Source organism: Cinclus cinclus, chromosome 1 (genome assembly GCF_963662255.1).
Source record: "Cinclus cinclus chromosome 1, bCinCin1.1, whole genome shotgun sequence".
In the NCBI taxonomy this organism is placed as follows: Eukaryota; Metazoa; Chordata; class Aves; order Passeriformes; family Cinclidae; genus Cinclus; species Cinclus cinclus.
Genome location: NC_085046.1, coordinates 110,449,439 through 110,474,628, shown reverse-complemented (window position 1 = coordinate 110,474,628; position 25,190 = coordinate 110,449,439). Strand labels below are relative to the sequence as shown.

The 25,190-nt window shown below is 36.5% G+C and overlaps 1 protein-coding gene across 1 annotated transcript in view; it reads left to right on the top strand.

Annotated features, from left to right (window-relative positions):
- The window catches only part of PRKDC (protein kinase, DNA-activated, catalytic subunit), an 82,820-nt gene that overhangs the window by 32,209 nt on the left and 25,421 nt on the right, over positions 1–25,190 (top strand). Inside the window, exons 37-62 of the mRNA XM_062501556.1 lie at positions 827–1,012; positions 1,914–2,018; positions 2,991–3,158; positions 3,447–3,574; positions 4,570–4,777; positions 5,766–5,944; positions 7,004–7,172; positions 7,658–7,723; positions 8,179–8,251; positions 8,474–8,622; positions 9,795–9,932; positions 10,133–10,249; positions 11,096–11,239; positions 11,464–11,615; positions 12,178–12,309; positions 12,728–12,839; positions 14,162–14,286; positions 14,380–14,529; positions 14,942–15,115; positions 15,953–16,051; positions 16,727–16,937; positions 17,507–17,696; positions 18,053–18,268; positions 19,554–19,666; positions 20,690–20,821; positions 21,996–22,175. Of these exons, the coding sequence (XP_062357540.1) occupies positions 827–1,012; positions 1,914–2,018; positions 2,991–3,158; positions 3,447–3,574; positions 4,570–4,777; positions 5,766–5,944; positions 7,004–7,172; positions 7,658–7,723; positions 8,179–8,251; positions 8,474–8,622; positions 9,795–9,932; positions 10,133–10,249; positions 11,096–11,239; positions 11,464–11,615; positions 12,178–12,309; positions 12,728–12,839; positions 14,162–14,286; positions 14,380–14,529; positions 14,942–15,115; positions 15,953–16,051; positions 16,727–16,937; positions 17,507–17,696; positions 18,053–18,268; positions 19,554–19,666; positions 20,690–20,821; positions 21,996–22,175 (3,816 nt within the window). The remainder of the gene's footprint in view (positions 1–826; positions 1,013–1,913; positions 2,019–2,990; positions 3,159–3,446; positions 3,575–4,569; positions 4,778–5,765; positions 5,945–7,003; positions 7,173–7,657; positions 7,724–8,178; positions 8,252–8,473; positions 8,623–9,794; positions 9,933–10,132; positions 10,250–11,095; positions 11,240–11,463; positions 11,616–12,177; positions 12,310–12,727; positions 12,840–14,161; positions 14,287–14,379; positions 14,530–14,941; positions 15,116–15,952; positions 16,052–16,726; positions 16,938–17,506; positions 17,697–18,052; positions 18,269–19,553; positions 19,667–20,689; positions 20,822–21,995; positions 22,176–25,190) is intronic.

Below are 25,190 nucleotides of genomic sequence, written 5' to 3'. Positions count from 1 at the left end.
GTTTGTCTACAGCACTTAGAGAACTCAGTGCCATGAAGGAAACTTAGAACTGAGAAGTCTTCCTTCAGGGCTTCTGACAAACAGAGGGGTCAAAAAGATCGAAACTCTGCTTTTCCTTTTGAATAAAAAGATGCTCAACAAAGTAGAATCATCCTTTAAAAATAATCAGCTCTTTTATAATCCAAAATGTTATGCTTAGAGCGCTGCATCCAAGTAGTAGTTTAAAGGACTTGCAGCATCATTTTTGGTGATAACAAAAATTGTTTAATTAGACTGTAGAGCAATGTGTATGCTTTAATAGGCTGTTTCTGGTGATGATTTTCCAGTGTTCCCTGTGCCAAGCGTGGGGCAATGCATTAATTCTTTCAAGTGTATCTGATAGATGATAGTGAGTGTTCATGTTTGAAGAAAAGAGATTTCAAGCACACTTAGTTCATTCCTGCTGTGCAAGATTTATTTTTCTCTTCAAAATGGATGTGAATATGTTAGCATGTGTGCTATTTTTCAACTTCACACTAACTAAAATTACCAAGTATTGATCTTTATTCTGGATTATCATTTATTTCTCCATATATACACAAAGGCAACAGAACTAATTGCTGCATTGTACTCTGAAACAGGAGTATACTGGAGAGCTGTGGGGGGTTCTTTTTGAGAGGGTGTGTTTTTAGTTTCCTGCAGACACCTTTCTTCTGCATCCTTTTGAGATTTAAATCTACCATTGCTTTGTGATGCTTCTTTTTTTATGACTGCCCATGCCACTAAAGAGATTCTATCATCCTTTCATTTGGGATGCAAGAATCTTACCTGTTGCTTTTCCTTCCAGGTTGGGAGCATCTTGAATGGCATGTTAGATCAGAGCTTTAGGGACCGTGCTGTGCGCAAGCAGCAAGGAGCAAAACTGGTGACAGCTGTACTAAGAAACTGGGAGAAACTGGATGGCTGGTGGGCCAAAGGTTCGTCTGCTGAGAGCAAAATGGCAGTCTTGACCCTGCTGGCAAAAGTTCTGCAGGTATGCACTGCTTTATAAAATTCAGATAACGTTTCTAGTTCTGTAGGGGTTGCATCGTGTTTTCAAGAAATGCTGTTCATGTCAAATGTTTTATGTTTGGGGAGAAAAAAGAGAAGAAGGAAAAAGTTGGGCAGTGTTAGAATCTGGGTGTTTTTATTAGCAAACTATGAAGGAAATTGGAGCAGGTGGAAATTACTAGATATTGATCTTGTTTACCCACACCACCTTTTTTTTTTTAAATTGTTCTCATATTTTAGTTGCCTGTTTTCCTTTTGGAGAACCAGTACAAGTGCAGAGAGTGAACTCTGAGTAGCCTCTGGTAACATTCTTTGTCAGTTTAGCATCCAGAAAGTCCCAGTGTAGGAGTTCTACCCATATTAACAAACTGCAGAGTTATCTTTACTTTAAACACTTAATTTCTGTGATGTTGAGATTTTGTTCTGGTTTTTTTTTCTCTGTTTTGAAAACATAATTATCTACTTATCCTTTTGGGATTTTTGTAGGAACTTGTAAAAAGTAGTTGTACACAAATATATTCAAAGATCAACTGTTGAGCATAATTTTTGGTTTTTAATTGTTTTAAACATGATTTGTTTTAAAGGTATGTGTTAGGACATATAATGCATATTGCTGTATTAGCTGGCACTGAAATGACCAGTAGGAAGTTTGGCTTTCAGAAAGAGATTAATATCTTTTTTAAATTGTAAAATACCCAACATTATTTGTACTGTGTAGGAGCTTTTATAATACTTACTTTAAAACCAAAATCACTCTGTATGTGCTTTCTGTTAATTCAGTGTATTTTTGGAAATAAATAATTCTACAGCTTAAGGGCTTTTTGCTGTTCTTTAATACAGATCTCTTTAACATGGGAAGTTTTTTATTTCTTCTGTCTTTCCAGGTAGACTCTTCAGTTTCTTTCAATACCAATCATGAAGCATTTACAGCTGTTTTTAACACCTATACCAGTCTACTCACTGATCAGAATTTAGGCTTAAATCTTAAGGTAAATGCCCACTTCAACAGCTTCCCTACCGTCCCCAGATGAGAATGTTAGTTATTCATGGAATTAGCTGTTCTTTGTGTTAATTTTTATCACAGACTTCTGGGTCTTTATTCTTCTGTTCAACACCCTAAAGTTTGTAAATCATCCTTTTTTGTTCTTCAGACAGAAGGCACTATCACAGATGCTATGCTTTGGTTTAAGGTGCTCTTTTTCTTCCCTTGCTCAGAAGAAAGGAATGTAATTGTTAGGGAAAGAAATCAGGATCAGTTACAAGTTGTCTTGAATTCCCAAGTGTTCATTTGAGAAACGACATCTAATCAGACTTTTAGCAAGGAATAGCATTTCCTACAGGTCCAGTTATGAACATTTGTCATGATTTTAATGTCCATTGTCTGCAAGTATGAGACCAATACTGGTGGAGTAGCTGCTATATGCAGCTTGGTCAGGAGAGGGAGATAAAGTACTGCAGACTGAAAGCGGGAGTTATAAAAGACACTGGACTAGATTAGTAAAAATATGGTATTTAAGAAGGTTTTGTGTAGTAGCTTCTCAGTCAATGTGCCTTTAATTAGACAGAGTTTTGTACTTTCCTGTGCATTCAAAATAAATAAAGTTTGGGATTTTGCTTTAGCTCCAGTGTGATGCGTTAAATCAGTGACTTGCATGAGAATGAATGCTTGCTTAAAAGAACAATGAAATATTATTCATATCCATGTCAGCCATGAGATAGTAATTAGCTTTAGCTCTCACTCAGCAGTGACATGAGAGTTAAAAGCTGTTTTCTGATCCGGCAGCTGGAAAGAAGAGCAGCTACATAACACATTTTTATTAGTACACTGAGCCACTGATTCAGTAAGAACAGCCACTGCTGCTGTTTTGTGGTCTTATTTAGCTTGCTTCATAGTTAGGGAATAACTTATTTTTTAGTGTGAAACTGTATCTTTTTTATGTTTGTTTTTTTTTTTTATTCAGGGCCAAGCAGTGATAATTCTTCCATTCTTCACTAATTTGACAGGAGAAAAGCTTAATGACCTTAAGAATGCTCTGGATCAACTTGTAGCTTTCAGTTTTCCCATGAGGTCTGATGAATTTCCCAAAGGAACCTTGAAGCACAATAACTATGTAGACTGCACTAAGAAGGTCAGTATTTTTAACAAATACCTAATTAGAAGCCAAAGTGAACTGTGTCTGGAAACAGTGTTTCACAGGATCTGGAATTAAAGGGAGATTCTTGGTTCACATGTGGCGATCACCTTTCAGGATTCTGGGTTATGTCTTTATCCAGAAATTGAATCTACAGAAGCACATGAAATAAGTACACACTTTTGTGCATCTGCTTCTGATCAGTATTAAAAAATAATTGCATCTCTAGATCGAAGTGATTTGATCCAGTGTGGCTTTTCATGTTACATGTTGCTGCTTCTTCAGTTTTTAGATGCATTAGAGTTGTCTCACAGTCCAATGTTGTTGCAACTGATGACAGAAATCCTCTGCAGGGACAACAGACATTTAATGGAGGACTTATTTCAAGCCAGCTTCAAAAGAATTTCCAGAAGGTGGGTTTAGTCCACTGGATTTTGTGCTTGTTCATGTTGAATTTTTGCTGAAGCAAATGTGCTGCTTGCATTTTATTGTCCTTATAATAGTGATGATTTACACTGTAAACTTTTATGTAATAGTTTTAATTCAGATTTTGCTTTTGTCTTCACTTTTTCAAAATATTTCCCAAATGTGAACAAGTGACATCCACTTCCAGATTATACTTCCAGTGCCTGTGCAGATTTGGAAAGACCTCTGTAAATAAGCTTGTTCTGAGGGAATCCAGTTGACAGTAGTATTTGTTTGTTATATATTTGCTATCCCTGTCTAACCACATGATCACTTAAGTTGATAGTACTTAAATTGATAGTGAATTAATTTGTTAAACTCCTTTGAAAATAAAACAATCCACTTATTTAATTGAATAGTTTCAGGGTGGTAAATTCTAGACTTAAACATGTTCTGTCCACAGAAGAGGTATTCAGTATCTCTTCCAAAACCCAACATTCCAATTTTTGATGGGCTGTTGAGTAGTCCATTGTGGAGCATGTAATTTCCTGGACAAAGTCATTTACCTTATGCCCAAATCCCATTTTTGAAATTTTAGCTTTAATAAAATTATTCAGAATAGCAGATCATGTAGTAGTGGAAAGCTTGATAGCCACAGCTCTCTTTTTCCTGTGGTTTGCCTACATCCTTCACGTGTACCAGATAATATTTTTTAGGTTTTTCAGTAAAAAGGAACTGAAAAGGTTAGTGCTTGCTTTAGGATTAAATTATTAAAGATACACAAACAAGTTTGCTGTCTCTTGCAGCAGACTAAGAAGCTGATGTGGGATTTTTTTGGGAGCTGCGTAATACTTCGTAGTTCAACCTGATCTTGCATGTCTTGTGGTAGGATAACCCAAGAGAGCATGAATGCAGTCGATAAAAAATTTAAATATCTAAGGATGTGAGACGTAAGTGAAGTCTGGCAAAAGAGTTTTCATCTTGATATTTCCATCTTGTTTAGGAGCACTACTGACAAACAAGTGATACTGTTGGACACTGTTCACAAAATGTTCCGAAGTGAAGAACTTCTTTCAAATACTGCTCGCCAAGCATTTGTGGATCGGTCCCTCCTCACTCTCTTGTGGCACTGCAGCTTGGATGCACTGAGAGTATTCTTTGGCAAGATTATAGTGGAGGCTATGGATACGCTTAATTCCAGGTTTACAAAGGTATGAGTTACATTTTTTCTAGGGTTAGGGAAGGTCTAAGGAAATGTTGATGTTGCTATGTACATTTTGCTTAACTTTGAATTGAAACACTGATAGAAACAGATTGATTTCTAGTTTTGTGTATCATGGAGCAGGGGCATGTGCCAGTTATATAATTTGAATATTACTGATAAGCTTTTCTTTATTCCCCAACACACCGTTTCTTTGGATTTAGTGCATGTTTGCTTATTTACTGTGTATAAAAACTGAAGCTGGAATGAAAGCTCTGAAATTAGGTACTAGAAGTACATTACTTATAGCGATAGAAATGCACCTGTAATAATTGCAAAGGTTCTTCAGCAAGGGATTAGAAGCGCAGATTTTCCTTTCTCTATTTACAGCCTGTCTTCCAATTCAAGAGTATAATTGCATGCAATGATGTTGCTGCCAGTGGAGATCTCTGTTCTTGCTCTAGTTCTTCAGTCCCATGGTTTTGCTGGTACAGATATTCAGAGGCTGGACAAGCAATATGCTGAAGTCACTGAAGTTTAGTAATCGTTATTGAAACAAAATGCTAAAACTAAGATCTATGTAGAGTCACCCATACCATGTTCCTGTTGCTGTAAATGTTGGCACCAAAATGAGGTGCATAAAGAAACTCATGAATGACACCAAGGATGATGACAGGTGTGTCTCTTGTTTACATGTGTCATGAGGCTGAGTTGTCACTCAGTACTCTGCTTATTTTCCTCTAATGTCCTTATAATGATTTAGGCCAATTGTAGTTAAGAGAGCTCACCAGACAAGCACAGGTCAACACAGTTTAATAACTGTACTACAGAGGAACTTAGAATCTGTCAGTCTTTTATTATTATCAGCTCTTTCCTCTGTTTTAGAAGGTGGAGGTAAGCTGAAGGCTGTCTTAAGAAATTTAAAGTAACTGTGGAACTATTTAGAAAGGACAAGAGTCAGGAAATTTCCTTCTGAGATTCTGTTTATTTGTTTTTAGTCCCATGAATATACTTTTGATACACAAGTCACCAAGAAAATGGGGTATTACAAGCTGCTAGAGGTGATGTTTGTGCGTCTTTCAAAAGAAGAAGTTTACTCCAAGGACTCTAAAATTAACCAAGCTTACCGTGGCTCTGTGAGTGTAGAAGGAAATGAACTTACCAAGACACTAATAAAGTAGGACCATTGTTTATTTTATTTACTTTATATTTCTGATTAGGTTTTGACCACATATGCTTTTTAAAGTAGGCCATGTGAAGCAAAAGATGGATTTGTTCAAATATAATATAATATAATCTCGTACATAGCTGTTGATTTTAAATGTAATACACTATATTGAGTTTGCATTGAAAGAATTATCTGTAGCGTAAACTACAGTCCTGTGTTAGGATAACCTTTGCCTCCTGCTATTGTACTTGTTTTAAAATTTCTTAAGCTTGTACATTTTATTTTACCTTTTCAGTATGATTCTTGGCCTTTAATTTGTGTTTTCACAACTTCAGTTTCAGTATTCTCATACTTCTATGTGGAGTATGGCTCTGTGTTGCAAAATTGGTGTTTATATGATGGATGAGAAGATGGGTTGGATTTTGATTTACATTTCATGATTCAGCAGCACACCCAGTAGGAGTAATTAGCTTGATTATCAGTGCAAAGGGGAACAAAAGAGAAATACTGAATACAGATTTTAATTAATATAGTTTAGTTTGTTTAATATTAAGAGTAAAAAATAAGATGCCTGAATTTCTGTTTGTTTTGATTTTTGTTTTATGATACTATGTCCTGTGAGGACTTCAAAGAATTACTTGGCTATCATTTGCAGATCTATTACTTGCTTTGTGCCAAAGACCTTTAAAAATCCCATCTGAACTATTTTCTTCAGCTAATCCATAAAATACCTTAGCATGCATGTCCATTCATAATTTTTTGGCAAAGGACCGTGAGAGAAATTTATGTATGCATCAAAACAAATATTCATCTTATCTGAACATTACCTGTCATCACATTTCTGACATTAAGGACTCCTGTGTAAATCCTTGGAAGTTTTCTTTGTCATTGCTGAATGCTTCCATTTTGCTTCCATTTACCTGCAGGATACTTAAACAAGTCTGAGTTGGTTTAATTGGATACTGCTTCCTTGAAATTCTGTTGAGTCACTGGTCTCTGATAGCAGCCTTTCTTGTAATGCTTAATAAAAGACTTCTGATGGTGTTTTCTTGCCTATTTGTATTTAAGGTCATGCTATGATGCATTTACAGAAAACATGGCAGGAGAGAGTCAGCTGCTGGAGAAGAGGAGACAGTATCACTGTGCAGCATATAACTGTGCTGTCGCTGTCATCAGTTGTGTCTTCACTGAAAGTAAATTTTATCAAGGCTTTCTTTTTTCAGAAAAACCAGAAAAGGTGAGAAGCTTTTGTTGGTCTTAGAAGGCTTCCAGAGCATGAGACACAAAGTGGTTTTAGCTGATGGCAGTGAATCAAAGAATGAAACCTGAATGATGTGCAATTATACTAACAAACTACCCGGTGAGGCAATAGGAGTGGTAGCTGATGAAAGTTTTACCAGCTGTTTGGGAATGGATGAAGTAGTGATGCTGTTTTGCCAATCAATTTTCTAAAATAGGAGGAAAAAGCCCCTGTTGTTTAACTTCTCCAGTGCTTGGAATATACTGGAACAAGAAAGACCTTTTTACAGAGCACATTCTGTGCTGTGAATTCTTCAGTAGTTAAGTAGCAAATTTTTTTTTCTGGGTATTGATGTAGAAAACTACACACTTTTGATGTTGTACATTGAATTTTTTAAAAGAAGAAATAAAATACATTCAGAACAACTGCTAGTGTGCACAGCATTATAATTTTGCTATTTCTAAACATGCTTTGGTTTGCAGAACTTGCTGATTTTTGAAAATTTGATAGACCTGAAGCGTCAGTATACATTTCCTGTTGAAATTGAGGTGAGTGAAATTTCTGACCTTTAGTGTTTCTAAGTAAAAAAAGGGTCTGACTTCAACAGTGTAGCTACTGAAGACCTAGTTAATTCTCACATATGGAGAAAGAGGATACAAAAAAATGGAGTAGCAGATACAAAAATGGAATATTCCTCTAATGATTTAAAATACATTTTGCTGAGAGAAATCCAGACCTGCCATTTAGAACAGACCTATAATGCACGTAACTTTTAACATACTTTTTAGTGTACTTACTTTGATTGTGAACAGCTGTAGGAATAAAAAATTCAATTGTTGTTATTCATTAATAATATACAACACGAGATTTCCATTCTTGTCAAATTGTTTTAATAATTTTTGGGATCTCTATTATTAAGTGTAAATAATATGTAAATTTTGAAAAATTAATTGATTTTTTTTTTTCAAATTAAGTAATTATAACTTTATTTCTTGCTCTTTAGGTGCCTCTGGAAAGGAAGAAACGGTACATTGCTATTAGGAAGGAGGCCAGGGATGCAGGGAATAGCAGCCAGGGTATGAAAGTCATTTATAGTGATGAAAAAAATGCTTTCTTACTTGTCATACAGTGTTTCTTGATGTGTTATTCACTGGCTTGTACAGTAGCAGATACAAATAAAAGTGTTCTGTGTATTTCATCTAACAGTCAATCCCAGCTACCCTCAAATTTTAGTGGGCAGTAAAGGCTTGTTTCTTGTAATTGCCTTGATTAATGGGCTGTTCTTCTTTCCTGTCTAGATGAACCCAAGTATTTAGCTTCTTCATCATACATGATGGATAGCAGTTTGAGTGAGGAAATGAGTCAGTTTGATTTTTCTACTGGAGTCCAAGGTTTTTCTTATAGCTCCCAAGATGTTACAGCTAGCAGCACTCGTTTCAGGAGAAAGGTAATTCAGTGACTTACATGCTGTGAGAAAGAAAATTTTTACGCTTTTGAGGAATTGCGTACATTTATTTGGCTTGAGAAAGAGAAATTTCTGCTCTTCTGTATTTGTTCTACCTGACTGAGAATGGTTTCCTCCAGAAGATGAGGGAAGGGACTTGAGCTGTTTTCTGTCACTTTTCTTTTTTCCTCTCTCCACTGTCTACAGTTGAAAAAAGGTAATGCCCTATTGCGTTTGTAAAGCTGAGTAGTGTGAGTGAAGTCCAGCCTGAGTTGTCAAAAGATGGCTTGTGACTGTACTCTGGCACATCCTCTGATGGTTATGTTTTGCTGTTGGACATCTGGTTTCCTCATTTCCCTCTTTTGGTCTGTGACAGAATGGGTTGTATCAAATAGATAGAATAAATGATCAGACAATTATTTTTGTTTTTTCTGTTGTTGCGCCTTGTATTTAACTGTTGCTCTTGGGAGATATTAAATGCTGTTCCTTCAGCAAAGGCTTGAAGTTGTGTTCCTTCTACAGTCAAAAGATGTCTCACCAGCAGTAATGCTCACAGAATAGATACCTGCTATGAAACAGAAAGCCTTTAAAAATATCATGGACACTGAAGACACAATCTGTAAAGATAATTGTAACATTGGTAAAGATAAACTGTTTCCATGTTTTGCAGCAAGGAGATGTTTTAGCTGCAGGGAAGTTAAGCAGGATAGAAAGGATACTTCTAGTTCACCTAGTAATGTTGTAATTTCTAATTAAACAGTTCGCTTTTGTGATTTATTCTGTCTGGCAAAAGAGAACTGCTGCAGATGCTGGTCAGTGTGAAACAGAAAGATGTAGAAAAATATCCATAAAAATAGAGGTGTTAATATAATCTTTGAGCTATGAAGTAATTTCTTTGAGGTTCAGCTTAACTCCTCTTGCTTTCAGCATTTGCCACACCTGTCGTGGCAGGTAGTAAAGTCAGAGTAACATACAGTTGGCATCTGTTTCAAAAAGTGCATACATTTGGGAGGTATCTGTTTGAACCTCACATTTGATGTATTCCCAGTTGCACACACTGAGTGTGTCGTCAAATCTGAGCACAGATAAGATCAAAATGACTCATGGCATGATTGGGATTTAAAAGACAATACATTTTTGTTACTAACCATAGTAATGCTTGGGGTTTTTTTCAGGAGCCCACAGAATACAAAGTTTTAAATGATGAGATGGAACTGGAAATGGATGAATTCAACCAACATGAATGTATGGCTTCTATGACCACTCTGATTAAACATATGCAGAGGAACCAGATCACACCCAAAGTGGAGGAGGCCAGTATTAACTAAAAAGTTGTCATTTTTCTATTAATGCTACCAAGAAAAGAGAGTCATGACTGAATCCCTTCATGTATTAATTTTCTTGGCTCTATTATAGTGAAACCTGTGCTGTTTGAGCTTGGGGCTTTTTGGCTTAGTAAGCTTGTTGAGTGCAAGAAGTGATTTGATATTTGCTCATCTCTTCTAAATTTCAGGGGATAGTTCCAGATCTTCCTCTTTGGATGAAATTTCTTCATGGCAAATTAGGAAACCCATCAGTACCATTAAATATTCGCCTCTTCGTAGCAAAACTTATTGTTAATACTGAGGATGTGAGTAATTTTTATTCATAATATCAAATTTGTAACTCTTGCGAGGTAGAATATTTCATCAACTGAGACCTTTGGGGCATTCAAATTGAGTAGTTTGCTGTGATTAAACGGAGTGCATTTATGGCCCAAAATTTCAGATAATGCATTCAAAATACTTGCACTATTAATACTTTTTCTCCCATATTCTACTTCTGTGAGTAGAGGGTATCCACAATATGTCTTCTGGAAGCCACATGTATTAATTCCATTTTCAAAGGGCAAATACAGTGTTTTATTGGTGGACACAGCTGAGTCTTGTAGAGAAACTTTGAGCTAAATGATGTTCTTGTTGCAGAAAGACACTGAGATAGCATAACGTGGGTTTGCTTGAGAAGCAATGTTTTCTAACTCTCATTCTTGGGTAAAACATTCTCAACCTACTTCATACAATGATTTTGAAGTATAATGGTTCTGTCTGGAATATTCCAAATCAAAAAATGCTGGATTTCAGAATTAATTCAAGAACCTTTATATCCATTTAATGCTACTTCCTTAATAAAGCTGTCTGAAATGGAGGGGGAGATGAGTGGCATGCTCTTTTAAATCCTTTGCAGACAGGTTTTCTAGGTGAGAGCCGTACTGTCTGTGCTCTAGTGAAATAATTCACTTTCTGTGGTTAGATGTTTCTAAGCAAAAGTGAGAAACGTAGTTATGGGTGCTTTGTATTTTAAAATTGCTATGGTTGTTCCCTCAGGGCTTGAGCAAAGTGCTAAAGAGGTTGGTTTAGAAGACTTTCCAGTAATGTTTATTGAACAACAGGTTGCTAAACAGTTGGGTAATTTGTACTTTATCATTGATTCTTTGTAGGTATTCCGGCCTTATGCGAAACACTGGATTGGTCCATTGCTGCAACTTGTTGTTTCTGGAAATAATGGAGGTGAAGGGATTCATTACATGGTAGTGGAAATAGTAGTTACAGTCCTCTCCTGGACAAGTGTAGCCACTCCCAAAGTAAGGAAATACAAAATTAATTTTTATTGTTATTGTGACTGTTTCATAAACAATGACTGAGTTTGTTTTTATGCTCTTAAATAATTTTGTACATCAATCCACTTTTGCATTTTACAATTATTTTACATATGATTTTCAAACAACTTGTTTACTTACTAGCTTTCATGAAACAATATAAGTTTTTTTGGAGTCACTATATTTATTTTTGATCCTGGTTTTTGTAGGGGAATATTAAGGATGAGATTTTGGCTAACAGATTGCTTGAATTCTTGATGAAAAATGCATTTCACCCAAAAAGAGCTGTGTTCAGACACAATCTGGAAATCATAAAGACAGTTATAGAGTGTTGGAAGAGCTGTCTCTCCATACCTTACAGGTAAACATTTGAACAATTGCTTTCTTTCATCAGTATTTCAAAAATATAAGTGAAGTGTATCAAGGGATACAGGAAGGTAAATTCAGCTGCAATAGTAAACTTTTTGTCCCTACAGTGAACAGTTAAACTTCAGAACCAAACTCTCCAAAGATCTTAAATTAATTTGAAAAACAACAAGGACATAGAGTGAGATGGGAAAACATGTAAAGGGTTATAGGAACAGCAGCAGTAGCAGGAGTAATCTCTGCAGTGACATTTTTTATCTGAAGTTTTGAACATTATTTTGTATATTGGTGCACTCTTATTAAGATTTCTGCTATCTGCCATGCTTGTGAACATGTCAAGCATTTGTGTGGGCTTACAGTCTTTTTTCTGTTGTTTTGATGTGGATTTCTTTGCAAAGACTTATTGAAGCTAAATATCTACTGCTTTCTGACAATGTCACTTTGATGGGTTGTATGTGTGTGTGTACATCCCTGGATACAAAGACAGTGAGTGATTTACAGTGCGTCTATTTTGGGGTTTTCATGTGTATCATTGCTTTTGTGCTTTAATCCAACAGTTTAATATTTGAAAAGTTTTCTGGTGGAGACCCTGATACAAAGGATAATTCAGTGGGAATTCAGCTGCTGGGAATTGTTCTTGCTAACAATTTGCCACCCTTTGACCCAAAGTGTGAAATAGATCGTGTCAGGTGAGAAATGCAGTTTTTAGTGAATGATCTCGAAAAAATCTCCAACCAAAGAGAGCAAGTGTAATTTGTCAACAGGAAGTATGGGAGCTTGTTCTTTGGAATCCTTTGTCCCATCATCTCTTTGCTATCATCTGTAAGATCTAATACTTTTCTAGAGCACATGTATTTTGGAAGGTATCTAGAAGGTTGTACGCTTTTTTTACAGTGGGCCACAGGGTTGTGGGTTTTTGGAAATTCATAGTCAGGAACTGCTAGAGCAGAGATTTGAGACATTGCAAGTGGAAAATGCATGTTGTGCTGTATTCAGCTCTTCTGAAAGCAGTCGCTATTACTCTAGGCAGCTCAGATTAATTTTTTGCTTCAGTTGAAATTTGTGTGCTGGAGAAGTGGCTTACAGCAGGTCTGTCTTTTGTGCTAGGTATTTCCAAGCTTTGACCAGCAATATGGGCTTACTAAAGTATAAAGAAGTTTATGCAGCTGCAGCAGAAGTTTTGGGACTTGCTCTTCAATACATTGCTGAGAGAGAAAATGTAAGTGAACTGTATTTTGTGTTTGACCTTTCCTCTCTTAATTTTATATTAATCTTTTATATGACTACTCTATTTAGATCAAAACATTTGTATGTTTAAAACAAGAATGTGAGGGCAGACTAAGTGCAGAACTTTTGCCCTGCTCTTTTGGAGCTGACAGTGAATGATCTCTTTATGAGGTTTTATTCAGTTTTTGCCAGCCAGCAACACTAGCGTGGTATGTTTTAGAGTTGGGGGGTTTTTAAGAGGAAAAGAAAAGCAAGTTGGGGGGTTTGGAACTAACTTTTGAGTAATTGTCTCTGAATCCAGTTATTTTATAGGTAGTGGATCAGGTGAATGCAAAACTGTTACTCACCAAATCCTGCAGTGCTAGAACTGAGGGATTGTGCTTGATGATCACAGAAGTTAGTTTGAGACATATGCTAGAAGTCATTCTTTACGCAATAGTTTGGGAACTTCTGGAGTTTGGTGCCAGAAGAGGTTCTAGGGTAAGCAGATCAGCAGGGTTCAAAGGGAAATTAGATAAATTCATGCACCAAAAGATGTCATGAATCTAAATATAACAGGTGTCAGGATCTAAATGCAACAGACAGCAGTGTACACTCAAAGATCCTTAATCTAATGACAAATGCGTGTTGGGTTGTATAAGAGAAAAAGAGGACAAAATGTCTGCTATTCAAGACAAAAATACCAAGTTGTTGCTTAAGTGGAGTATTAGCCTGACCTTGTAGGTTATTCTTCCTTCTCTCCTTATTATCCTTGCTTCTTTCTCCACTTAACTGCATTCTGGTTGTTCTTTTACAGTTTGTAGAGCATGTTTCATAAGTCTTCATGAAGTCGCTCTCAGTCTTTCAAGTTCCATTATAAGCAGTATTTTGGATAAATGAGCTAAGATGGTGTAAATTTTATCCTGAACAAGGCTTATTCCTTTGATGTTAGTTACAGGTTGCTGGTTATTTTTCACCTTTTTACTAAAAGTGTCTAGTTTTTTTACATTCATTGGTTGGAAATCTTGTACACTGAATAAGAAGCTGTTTATTATTTATATAAGCACAGTAAGTAGCTTGTAGTACAAAATAAGGTATTGGTTCCAAGCCAATCAAAGGAAGCTCATAAATATATTTTTTTAAGCAGCAGTCATGTGTTTTACCCAGGCAGAGCTGTATGGGACCCATGAAGCACTATAAAGGTTAAGATGAGTTGGCTGGATCTTGCCTAGTCAAATGTACAAGAATCAAACGGTATAGCAGCAAAACCATGTTTCATTCAGGTGGTTATGATTTTCATGGGTATCCTTGTCTTACTGTCTTTCTTATTTTCAGATACTTGAAGATCCAGTTTATGATTGTGTTATAAAACAATTAAAGCATCATCAGAACACGCAACATGATAAGTTTATTCAGTGCTTGAATAAAGTTATTAAGAATTTTCCACCTCTTGCTGACAGGTATGTCATGATTTATGTGCTATGTTGACTGTAAATCTAGAGGAATAATAGAGAATAACTTGCTTTTCTTTGTGGGCTTCTGGTTATGTTAAGGTTTATGAATGCAGTATTCTTTTTGATACCCAAACTTCATGGTGTGATGAAAACCTTTTGTCTGGAAGTAATAATGTGCCGGGCTGAAGAAGTTCCTGATCTCCACTTGCAGTTAAGGAGTAAAGACTTTATCCAGATCATGAATCATAGGTAAGTAGTTGTGTGATTATGATGGATAGTTAAGTTTCTTGATGGCATTTTCTATGCTGCCCACAACATTTTTATATTCAGAAGCATTTATAATTCACCTTCACTTTTTGGTCATTATTCCCCTAATTTGATCTGATGTAATCTGAGAATTAAGATGGTTAGTTCATTGTAAAAAATTAACAAACACCCCTAAAATGGCCTTAGAGTGAAACACCAATGGGATGTCAATTTCTTTAGTTTGTATTAGTTTACTTGTATGCTTACTCTTAGATTGAGTCCAGAAGTATTTACTTAAAGCCCCTTATGCAAAACCAAATATTGTTGCTAAAATGTAAACTGATCTTTTGGTTCTGTGTGTAGCAGTGATGAGAAAAGCAATGTAACTGGGGCTTTTTTTCTCCTCTTCTTTTAGGGATGATGAAAGACAAAGGGTTTGTTTGGATATAGTGTACAAGATGCTGTCTAAATTAAAACCACTAGAACTTAAAGAATTTCTACCTGGAGTGACAGGGTTCATTTCTCACCCTTCTGTAATATGTCGACAGCGCATGTATGATATCCTGATGTGGATTTATGATAATTACAGGTGTGTGCTCACTGCAGATGTTGTCTTTCAGTGGTTTGTCACAGGCGGAGTGAAAGTGTTGGTAGCAGTCTTCCAACTTCATGTCCCTCCGTGAGGGATTTTTCCAGTTGTCAGAAGAACAGAGTCTGTAATTTTGCCTAACTGGCTCTGGCCTTTGGTGACGATTTTATCACTTCCAGTAAGGGATAAATACTAGGACCAGAGCTAGGATGTTGCATCACCACAGCAGGATGGCATAAGAGGTCTTACTTTGATGCTCCAGCTTTTTTTCTTGTTGCTAGAATTTGTAACTAGTGAAAATTATGCATTAAAGAAATTTGCCTTTAGGCAGAAGATAGATTAAGGTACAGGGACATGATCTGGATTGTTTCCATCTTGTAGTATATAGATGGTCTTGATGTTTGACCCCTTAGAATAGGGAACAGGCATATAGTTAATTTGTCAAGTAGGTTGCTGTTGAATTACCTGACTTAGTTGGGTTTTGTGTGTTTTTTCCCAAGATAAGTCTTTGAATGGATGGTTATTGCAAAGAAAAAGTACAGTCAATTTTTTACTCTGACATCATTTGTGAAAAGCATTCTCTGCCTGTTGTTTCAGATTCAACCTTGCAAACTTCACAATAAATACCTAACATTAATTAGCTTATTAGATAATTTCTTTTATAAGTAGCGGAGATATAAGGCATTTTTGGCAAGGAAGATCTCGTTATATTCTCATGCCAAGTTGAGTTTTTATCAGAGGGCATATTCCTCCTTTTTGTCCCACCATCCTCATCTCTTACTTTGCTATGAATTGTTTGAAAGAAGTTGTTAAGAGATATTTTTCTGCTACCATTAGTGATGCAGAGAGTCAAGCAGATGATGATTCTCGGGAGATACTCAAAGTGGCAAAAGAAATGCTGCTTCAAGGACTGATTGATGAGAATGCTGAACTGCAGTGAGTAAAGAGTGTTGTGATAACTGTCTGAAATTAAAATACCTCCATTTCTCTTACTTTGTTTAGAGCAAAAAAGTTGATCCTTAGAGTTTTTTTAAGTATTTAAATATAAAAGAGTAACACTGAGGTAATACCATTTTCTTTTCTTCCAATAAGTTAATTTATAAAATTGTGTCCCATGGTGTTACACCAAGTCAAGCATTTGAACAAACTTCTAAGCCATGGGGAGGTTGTTTCACTTTGTTAAACCTAATTCTGTATTAAGGTTCTAGAGTTTTTGAACAAGGAGAACCTGCTGTACAAGAATGTACAACAATAAAGTAAATGTTGGATTTTTAAAATTTCTTTTGATGAAGCAAAAGATAAAAAGGATATCTTGGTACTTCTCCATCTATAACACTTCTCAAGAGGAAAATACTTGACAGAAATAATTTTTTCAGACTAAACCTTTTATGTGAGGCACAGAACATGACAGATGAATGAGGAATTCAGTGTAATTCAATGGAAGATTAATGACACGGAAGTGTTAGTTTAAGGCCTTAACAGCTTATTGGTTTGGAGGTTTTTGGTGGTGGGTTTGGGGATGTTTTTTCCCTTTTTAACTTGTTTTTTTTTTTTGGAAGTGGGGCTCTGTTTGAAGATAACCAAGAATAACTTTATTCTTTGCCTTTACAGATTAATTGTTAGGAATTTTTGGAGTCATGAGACAAGGTTGCCCACAAATACTCTTGACCGCATGCTGTCACTGTTAAGTTCTTTATATTCCACCAAGATTGAAACACAGTACTTGAGTCTAATCACAAATTTTCTGCTTGAAATGACTAGCAAGAGTCCAGACTATTCCAGGAAAATATTTGAGCATCCACTGTCTGAATGCAAATTTCAGGTGAATTGTACTGTGTTGTCCTGTATGCAACTGTGTGACAAATTGTACTTTTTAATGTATTTATGACTTAGAAAAGAATGGCATAATGGAGATTTTTCAAAGGGTTTTGTGAAATAGATGCTGCAGTTAAGAGCTGTGAACAGTATTGGAAATTTGGTTATTTTGTGGGGGTAATAATTGTACTTTCTTTAAAAAATATGTATTCAATTAAAATAGAGCTGATTTGTAGAGTACTGAAATACTAAAAAAGAGGGTAGTAGAGAGAAGCATCTTCAACTGGAGAAATACTCTTAAGAACCAAGAATACTGCTGCAGGAGCTGTAAATCAGTCCTCAGCTAACCATTCTAAATTATTGACTTTTTTTTTTTTTTTTTTTTTTTACTGAGCTGTGGAGAACTTACACATTTTTGTGGTTTGTTGGGAGTTTTTTTATTTATAGCCAAGTTCTGCCCTATCCATTGGAGGGTCTTTTGGTTTCTGGACTGTAATTTCTGCTGTCCTACTCAATGAAGAAATGCAGAAAGCCTCCATCTTTACTGTTCTGCTTCAAATCTTTCTTTTTTCGTAGGACTTCGTAGTTGATTCCAGCTGGCGTTACCGAAGTACTGTGCTCACACCAATGTTTGTGGAGAGTCAGGCTTCTTCAAGTATCCACAGGAACTTGTCCCAGGAAAGATCCCTTTCTCCTTCTGGGTCAGTTGGTGGGCGAGTGAGGGCTACCCAAAGGCAATATGAATTTACACCTACACAGCATGGCAGTAAGTCCAGCCCAGTGTTTTCTGAAATGTTCTTTTTTGCTGTAGGAATGATGTAATTTCTATTGCATATGATTTTTTAATGTAGAAGTGTAAATATATTTGGTATTTTGTTTTTAAGGGCTTTGTGTGTGTGTGTAGTATGAGAAAAATTAGCACATTTTTATTAGTCTCATACACATTTTATGCTCTGCCTAATGTAAAAGAAACACTGTCTTACCTAGCAGCTTTAAATTTGTTCTGCCCTTAAACACTAGGAAATCATGGTTTTGGGAGAGAAGAAATACCTGCATCATAGATGTTTCTGTTTTATTTATATCTGAGTTATGTTACAGCCTTTTGGCAATTTCTTGTTACAGGTGGTAGAAGTTCTTTTAATTGGCTGACTGGAAGTAGTGTTGACACACTGGCAGAGTATGCAGTTCCTTCATCCTCTGAATCCTTGTCTTCATCCATGCTGTTAGTTAGCAAACGGAGTGAAAAATTTAAACAAGCAACCTTTAAACCATTGGGGCCGGATTTTGGGAAAAAAAGGTTAGGTTTGCCTGGAGATGAAGTGGACAGCAAAACGAAAGGTCTGTAAGACTTACTGTGCAATTTCTATGCAATTAGTACACTTTAATAAACCATCTTTGTCAGTTAGTTGACTGGCAGTCTGTTATCTTTGAGACAGTCCAACTGAAGTTCACCTTGAGAGATTTTGTTTCCAGGAGTGTGTGATGATACATGTGTCACAGAAAGCTAGGATTGTGCTAGGAATTGTAAAATTACATATTGCTGATTGAAAGAACTGACTGGATGAGAAACCAGTCTGTGTGATTTCTGCATTCCTACCTCTTCCTAAGAGTTTCCCAACATGAATAACAGACAGTTCTGACCCTTCTGTTTTAAGTAGAACTCTCTGAAGAAGTGATCTCTTTAAATTTATTTTCTAAACCGTTTCAACCGTGCTGACATGATCTCCAACATTTTGCAGTCTGTCATTCAAAGTCCTTGTTTTTTTCTGAGAATGCTCCTTCTTCCAGCCAGTCACTAAGTGAAAAATATCTGTACTGCTCTGAAGTGACTTAAGATCCTTCTCCCTCTTTAACCCTTGTCTACTTTGTCATTAAAATTTTGACCAAAGTGATGACATTAGGAGTTCTGGCATAGAGCTGTAAAGATCAACATTTTTCAGTACTTGAGAGGTGTTTCAGGGCAGTTATGAATAGTGGACTGTAGTTCATGCAGAACTACAGAAATAGAGAGGTCAGTCTACCATTTAGTTAGTCCCTGGTCTTCTACCCAGGAAAATACCAGTTACAGAGGTATGTTTTCGTTTGCTTACTTTCCTTTTCTAGGAGGTGGACTGAACTGACAGTTAAGTGAACTTTCCCCATGACTGTCCTGAGCACAAGTAGATCCAGTGGAAGTTCTGTAATTGTACCTTAAAAAATACAGTACAATATTCCTACTACACAATAATTGAGTATCTTTTAACACCCCTTTTATTTAGGGAGTTATGTGCTTTCTGGAATATAGTGTAAATGACATACATGCCTTTGAGAGCTTAAAATAAATCTGGCATATGGGGCATATTTGTTAGTGAGTTTTAGTGTCTTTCCCTGTACAATAGTTTGATCTTTTTACTTCATCCATGTGCTTGAAGTCTCTGTATAAATTATTACCTGTTCTCGTAAGAGCAATTTAGTTTGTTAAGATTGGCTGGCTTGTTGAAAGGCCTTGCATTGAGTTGTTTGCTAGGAAGTTTAGGAGACTACCTGGTAAGCTACTAAATACAAAGATGATGTTTGTTTTTATATGAGGCTTTTGCCTTAAATCTGAAAGGAAAAGCTGTGGACATCATCATATGTTCCCTAGGTATAGAAGAAAGAGCAGAAATTCTGAGACTGCGAAGACGTTTCTTGAAGGACCAAGACAAACTCAGTCTGATTTATGCCAGAAAAAGTCTGGCTGAACAGAAAAGAGAAAAGGTTTGTCAATCCACGTGGATTTAAAACTTTAAGTCTTGATGCCATTTGCAGTCTTGTACTTCATCTCTTGTAGTAACTTTGTGAAGAAAGGGTAATTGTAAGGTATTGGTTGCTAATTTAAGAACTTCAGGTTTAATTTGGAAATAATGCTATTTGTGGCCTTAAAGCTAAATGATGTTACTTAACATGGGCGAGAAAAGAGCTGAATGATAACACTTCCAGTCTGCCACTTAAAGTGCATGAAGTGATTTAATGTGATGGGAGTCTCTAACAGCTCTTGGGAAGCACTTTACAGTTGTTCTTCTGGAAACTAGTAGCCTTAGAGCTACAATACACTGCAGACATATGTGGACAACATTATCCAGTGTCTGAAGGTGAACTCAAAAATGTGGTGCAGCTGATGGACTAACCTGGACTGGCTTGAACTTTTAACCTGAAGGAATGTCAGTCATAATCATTTGCTGAGTGTTTATCAAGGCCAGAAACTTATTACTTCGTGTGTTTCCTGGTTGTGTTATGTACTTACAATAAATCTAAGTGTTTTTAAGCTCTGTGGCAGTTTTTCAGAGGTTCCTGTTACTAAAAATAACTTACATTATCCTCAAAAAATGATAACATTTAGTCTCAAGAGCAAAGGAACCCAGGACTGAGAGCTACCAGTTTGAGACACTGCTGTAATACTCTGCAGATGCAGACAACTGTGTAAACAGAACTTATGTCTGGAAGAACCACACAAACACCTATTTTAGCCCATTTATTTTTACTTGCAGGCTAAAACTACCATTTCCTCCCAGCCTACAAGAGAGAACCTGTAAATGTGTTCTGTATAGCAGTCCAAAATGCACCCAGCAAAACCCCCTGTCTTTTAAACACTTCCAGTGATGGTGTTTCCTCCTCTTCTGTGGGAGGCTTGTTCCAAAGCCTGACCACTCCTTCAGTGAAAGCTTTTTCCTAATATCTAAACCTCTCCTGGCACAGCTTGAGGCCATTTCCTAATTTTTTAACATGATTAATGCATTTCAGGAGCTGAAATCTGAGCTGAAGATGAAGTATGATGCCCAGGTTATTTTGTACAGAAGTTACCGTGTGGGAGACCTTCCTGACATCCAGATTGAGTACTGCAGTCTCATTGCCCCTCTGCAGGGCCTTGCTCAGGTCTGTCTGCTTTTCAAGTGTCACTTGTGAAGTTTTCTGGTCCTGTAGGGAAAGTGTCATGTAGCTGGGCAACCACTTTGAAAATTGATTTGTAGTTTTTCAGTCAAGCACTGTTATACACGTTTAAAGACTGTGTTTTGAGGGAGTGTTTCTCCTACCCCTGAGCTGGTGCAGTGTTCACAGAAGAGGCTTTGTTACTTGCCTTGCCTGAGCAGTTGAGGACTGGATATATCAGCTGTTGTCCATTTCCTGCAGGTCCTCTGCTTGAGAAACAGATAGTAGTCTCTGCAGACATTATTGCAAAGGACATCTCACTCATCAGTAACAAACCAACCATTTCTCTTCTATTATATGTCTGTAATAGACCTGTAAAAATACTGATTAACTTAGTGTGACTAAGACTGGGCTCAGACTACTCAGTAAAGCTGATCGAATATTCCTTTTCCTACACGAGACTGGTAGAAACTATAGACTGAACTGAACAGTAGTTTGAATCCCATTTTACAGTCTTTGGGAAGTCACAGTCCTTCCTGATTCCCTTTGCATTTCATTACTTTTGATAGTCCCTTATCTCTCTGTAAAGGATGGAAGTAGCACACTCACAAGTTCTCTGAATAGCCTCGGGTAAAGAGTTAGACCAAATTCTAGACCCATGATAGACCAAGATGCATAAGATTATGTTACACACACAAATGTGTTTCTGGATTGAAAAAATGCTTTTAGGTCTCAGATGAAACTGTCTGTCTGTACAGACAGTCTGTCTCTCTGTTAGCTGACTCTGTTTTTAGGACCAGGTCTCCTCACATGTTGATGTCTTCTTTTTTTCCTGAAACTCACTTCATGGGCTGTGGTGTCCCTAATATGATATTGGGTGTCTGGTTCTTGTAATGGGAGTTGAGAGTATGTGAAAATTGCCAATTCCACCCTCTCTGCTAACACTCTAGCCTGAAAACCTGTATTGCCTTGGAGTTTCTTTAAGTAGAATGAAAATGGGATTTGAGTGGTAGTGCAGTAATTCCCAGCACATGTGAGATGTATGCCAGACTAAATAGTCCACTCCCAAAGAGTGTCTAGGGGTAAAGTTCAGAGCGGGTCATATATTTTAATTTTATTTAGTAGTCTGTTGTGTCACAGCAAAATTCAGTGACCTTACCATTTTTATTGTAATTTACAGAAAGATCCAACATTTGCCAAGCAACTTTTCAGCAGTTTGTTTAGTGGAATTTTTCATGAGGTAAAAAAATCTAAAAACCCTTCTGAGAAAAACACCATTGTCCAGAAGCTGCTGAACGACTTCAATAATTTCCTCAGTACGAGCCTGTCATACTTTCCACCGTTCATTGCGTGCATCCAGGTAAATCCTGATATATGGCATGGAAGTAACTGGATATAATGTCTGTCTGAATGTGTGATAAACCCAGTGGTAGTGAAGGTCAAATACTGTCACTGAAGTTTAGATAGATGGAAGGAGAGTTGTTAACTGAATGGGTGTTTCAAGTGACACTTAATGTGAACAAGGTAGATCATACCTCTGAACTGACTTTTCAAGGTTTATATGATTTCTGATCTCTAGAGTTTGAGTCACCTTTTAATGTTTTAATTGCATCAGTAACAAGAAAAGGTTTGATTACAAATGAAAGCTATTTCAATTGAAGTGGGAATTGAGAACAATTGAAAGGGTTATGTGGGTGTCCTGCTTATCTTCCTGTTTCTGGGAAGTGCTTACTGAGGAATTCTTTGATGTCTTGAGGATATCAGTAGCTGTCAGACTGTTTGTTGTTAGCCTCTCTTGTTTATTTTTTTCGAATTAGTCCCCTGAAGTAGTTGTCTGGGGATTTTCAGCAATGAAGGAAGGTCTCACCAGAGTATGAGTGAGTGCACTGCAGTTGTTTCACTGGAAAGGAAAGACAAGCCCTGCTGCTATGAGAATATGCTGACCTGGAATAGATTGTGAATTTCATGTTTTAACCCAATTTTCAGGGAGATAAAAAAGCCTTGTCCCAGCACCTGTTACATACCCATTGTCACTGTATTTAATGATTCTTATCTATTGTATTGATGTTGTGTTGGATTCCTAGCTCTCAAAAGAATTTTTTCTGGTGGTAGCTAATGATTACTTTTTTGTCATGGAAATTTAAATACTCTGTGACAGTAGGTGTCATTCCAAATACAGGAGAACCATCTAGTTTGAACTAGCTTTGTAAACAGAGAGAAACTTTGCTTCTTAATAGTTGTAATTACACATCTGAAAAAATGTAACTTCTTGTTTACTTTTTTCTGTGCAGCTGCATAAAAGGTCAAATACTATGGGGATTATTCTGGGCTGTCTTGGTATCTTTTGAGCCAGCTTCTCACAATAGCTGTCTGTTAATATTCCCTCTTGACATTGCATTGCATTTGTTGGTTCTGTCTTGATGATTTTATTTGTGTTGAATTATGCTGTCTAGACCCTGCTAATAACTCTGTTGCATTAGGCTACTTTTTTTTCTGAACAAACATAAAATGAAGACTCAAAAAGTTGCTCAGTTCAATTTAATCAAAAATACAGACTTTGTAAGAGCAATAAGAGCATCCCCTTATCATCCTCAGTAACAAAAGTACAGTGTCATGAAGTCCAAACAGCCTGCAAGCACTGAGAGGAAGTTTTTTTCCAGTAGGGAATTGAGTTCACATTGATTAAGAGAGCAAGCTGTGAGAGTGTGAGCAAGAGCAGAGCAGCATCAAGGCTTTTATTTGGCTCACAGACTGTCCTAGTGGCTTGGCCATTTGGAAGTACAGCTTTTCTTTCCTGTATACCAACAGCATAATAAATCCTGGCTGGTTTCAGAATGGCTTCCTACTTTACTGCTGTTTCCTTCTGGTTGTTTGACTTTTTAATTTTCTACAGGTTCACATTCCATCAGGAGAGTAACTTGGTGGGTTAAAAGAGCTGGTTTTTACCACATATAATGTTAAAATCGACTGTGAAGCTCTGGGATTCATTTTCAGGGCAGATTAAGAACCAGCTGAAATACTAAAAGAGGTTAACTCCATAACAAAAGTTTACATAGCCTCCAAAGAGATGCTTGGCCTCTGAAGAACATATAATTGCCTTAGAAATACTTTAGCTGCCAGCCAGCTTGGATGCCATTCTCCCTAATCTTATAAGGTGCAAGTAGACAGTGCTTGTTGCATATGGAGCAGGGAACATTTCCTCTGCTTTGAGAAGATAAGTGATCAAATAGTCACCAAAATGCACTAAATAGAAATATACCCCCTTTGATGTGGGATGACATCTTTGAATTTTAATTTTGTGAGGATAATCATTCATGGGACATACCATTACATTTGCACAGTTCTTACACTTTCTCCTGTGTTATCAGAGAGGGCTTTTGAATGGTCTTACCTTAGCAAAGTTGTTCTTAAGGTTTTAGATTGTGTAGTTATCACTGTGTTTCTGATGTAACACCTAAAAACTGACAGTCAAGAATTATGTCTGGAGCAGGTGTGCAGCTAATTTAAATTGCCTTAACAGTAGTTGAAATCTATATGCTAACCAACCCTTCATTGGGATCTGCCGGGTCTGTAACTCAGGAAGCTACAAGAGGCTGTGGTTTTTTTCTCTCTTTCTGTACTGTGCCCAAATTTATTAGTGTGAGACTCCCAACTCTACAAATTGTGTCTTGAGTTTGCTTATGCCAAACTTGAGTTTGCTTATTGCTTACTCAGAAGGTGCCTCTTCTGTAGTTTTTGTGATGGCTGTCACTTACCAAAGAAATGTAACTTGACTGTTCTCAATCTCCTGTTGCAATTTCCAAACAGTGCTTTCTTTGCACACAGTATTCTTGAACATGTGTTGCAAGAATCTGATTTTAATTTTTGTTCTAAAATGTGGTGCTGTTTCTTGTAATGAAAGTGATATTGCACCTTTCCCATGTTGTGAATTATTTTCTTGTGTTTATCTAAGATAATATTGCAACTTTTCTCAGTGGAAAAGAAAACAAAGTAAAAGCCTAACACTGGATTTAATAAACATGCTGTTTTCTTGATTTCTTTACCCGCATTTAGAATAATGATTTAAGTATTTTGAAAAAAAAAAAAGCTTCAACTAAACAAGAATGTTTATCCTTGAAGAAGAGATTATTCTGTAGTTGGACTAAATAATTAGTTCTTATTAAAATTAAATTATTTAATATATTTTAATTATTATTTAAATTATAATGTTAAATATTATAAAATTCTAAATATTGTCATGTCTTTAAATTAGGCAGGATTAGATGAGTACAGTACTAGAGGACTGTAACAGGAAGCTGTGATGTGCTAAAACTGGCTGAATGTGTGGATAGAAAACCTTCAGCTCAGAGGAGACTTAGTAGTAAATCCTGCCTTC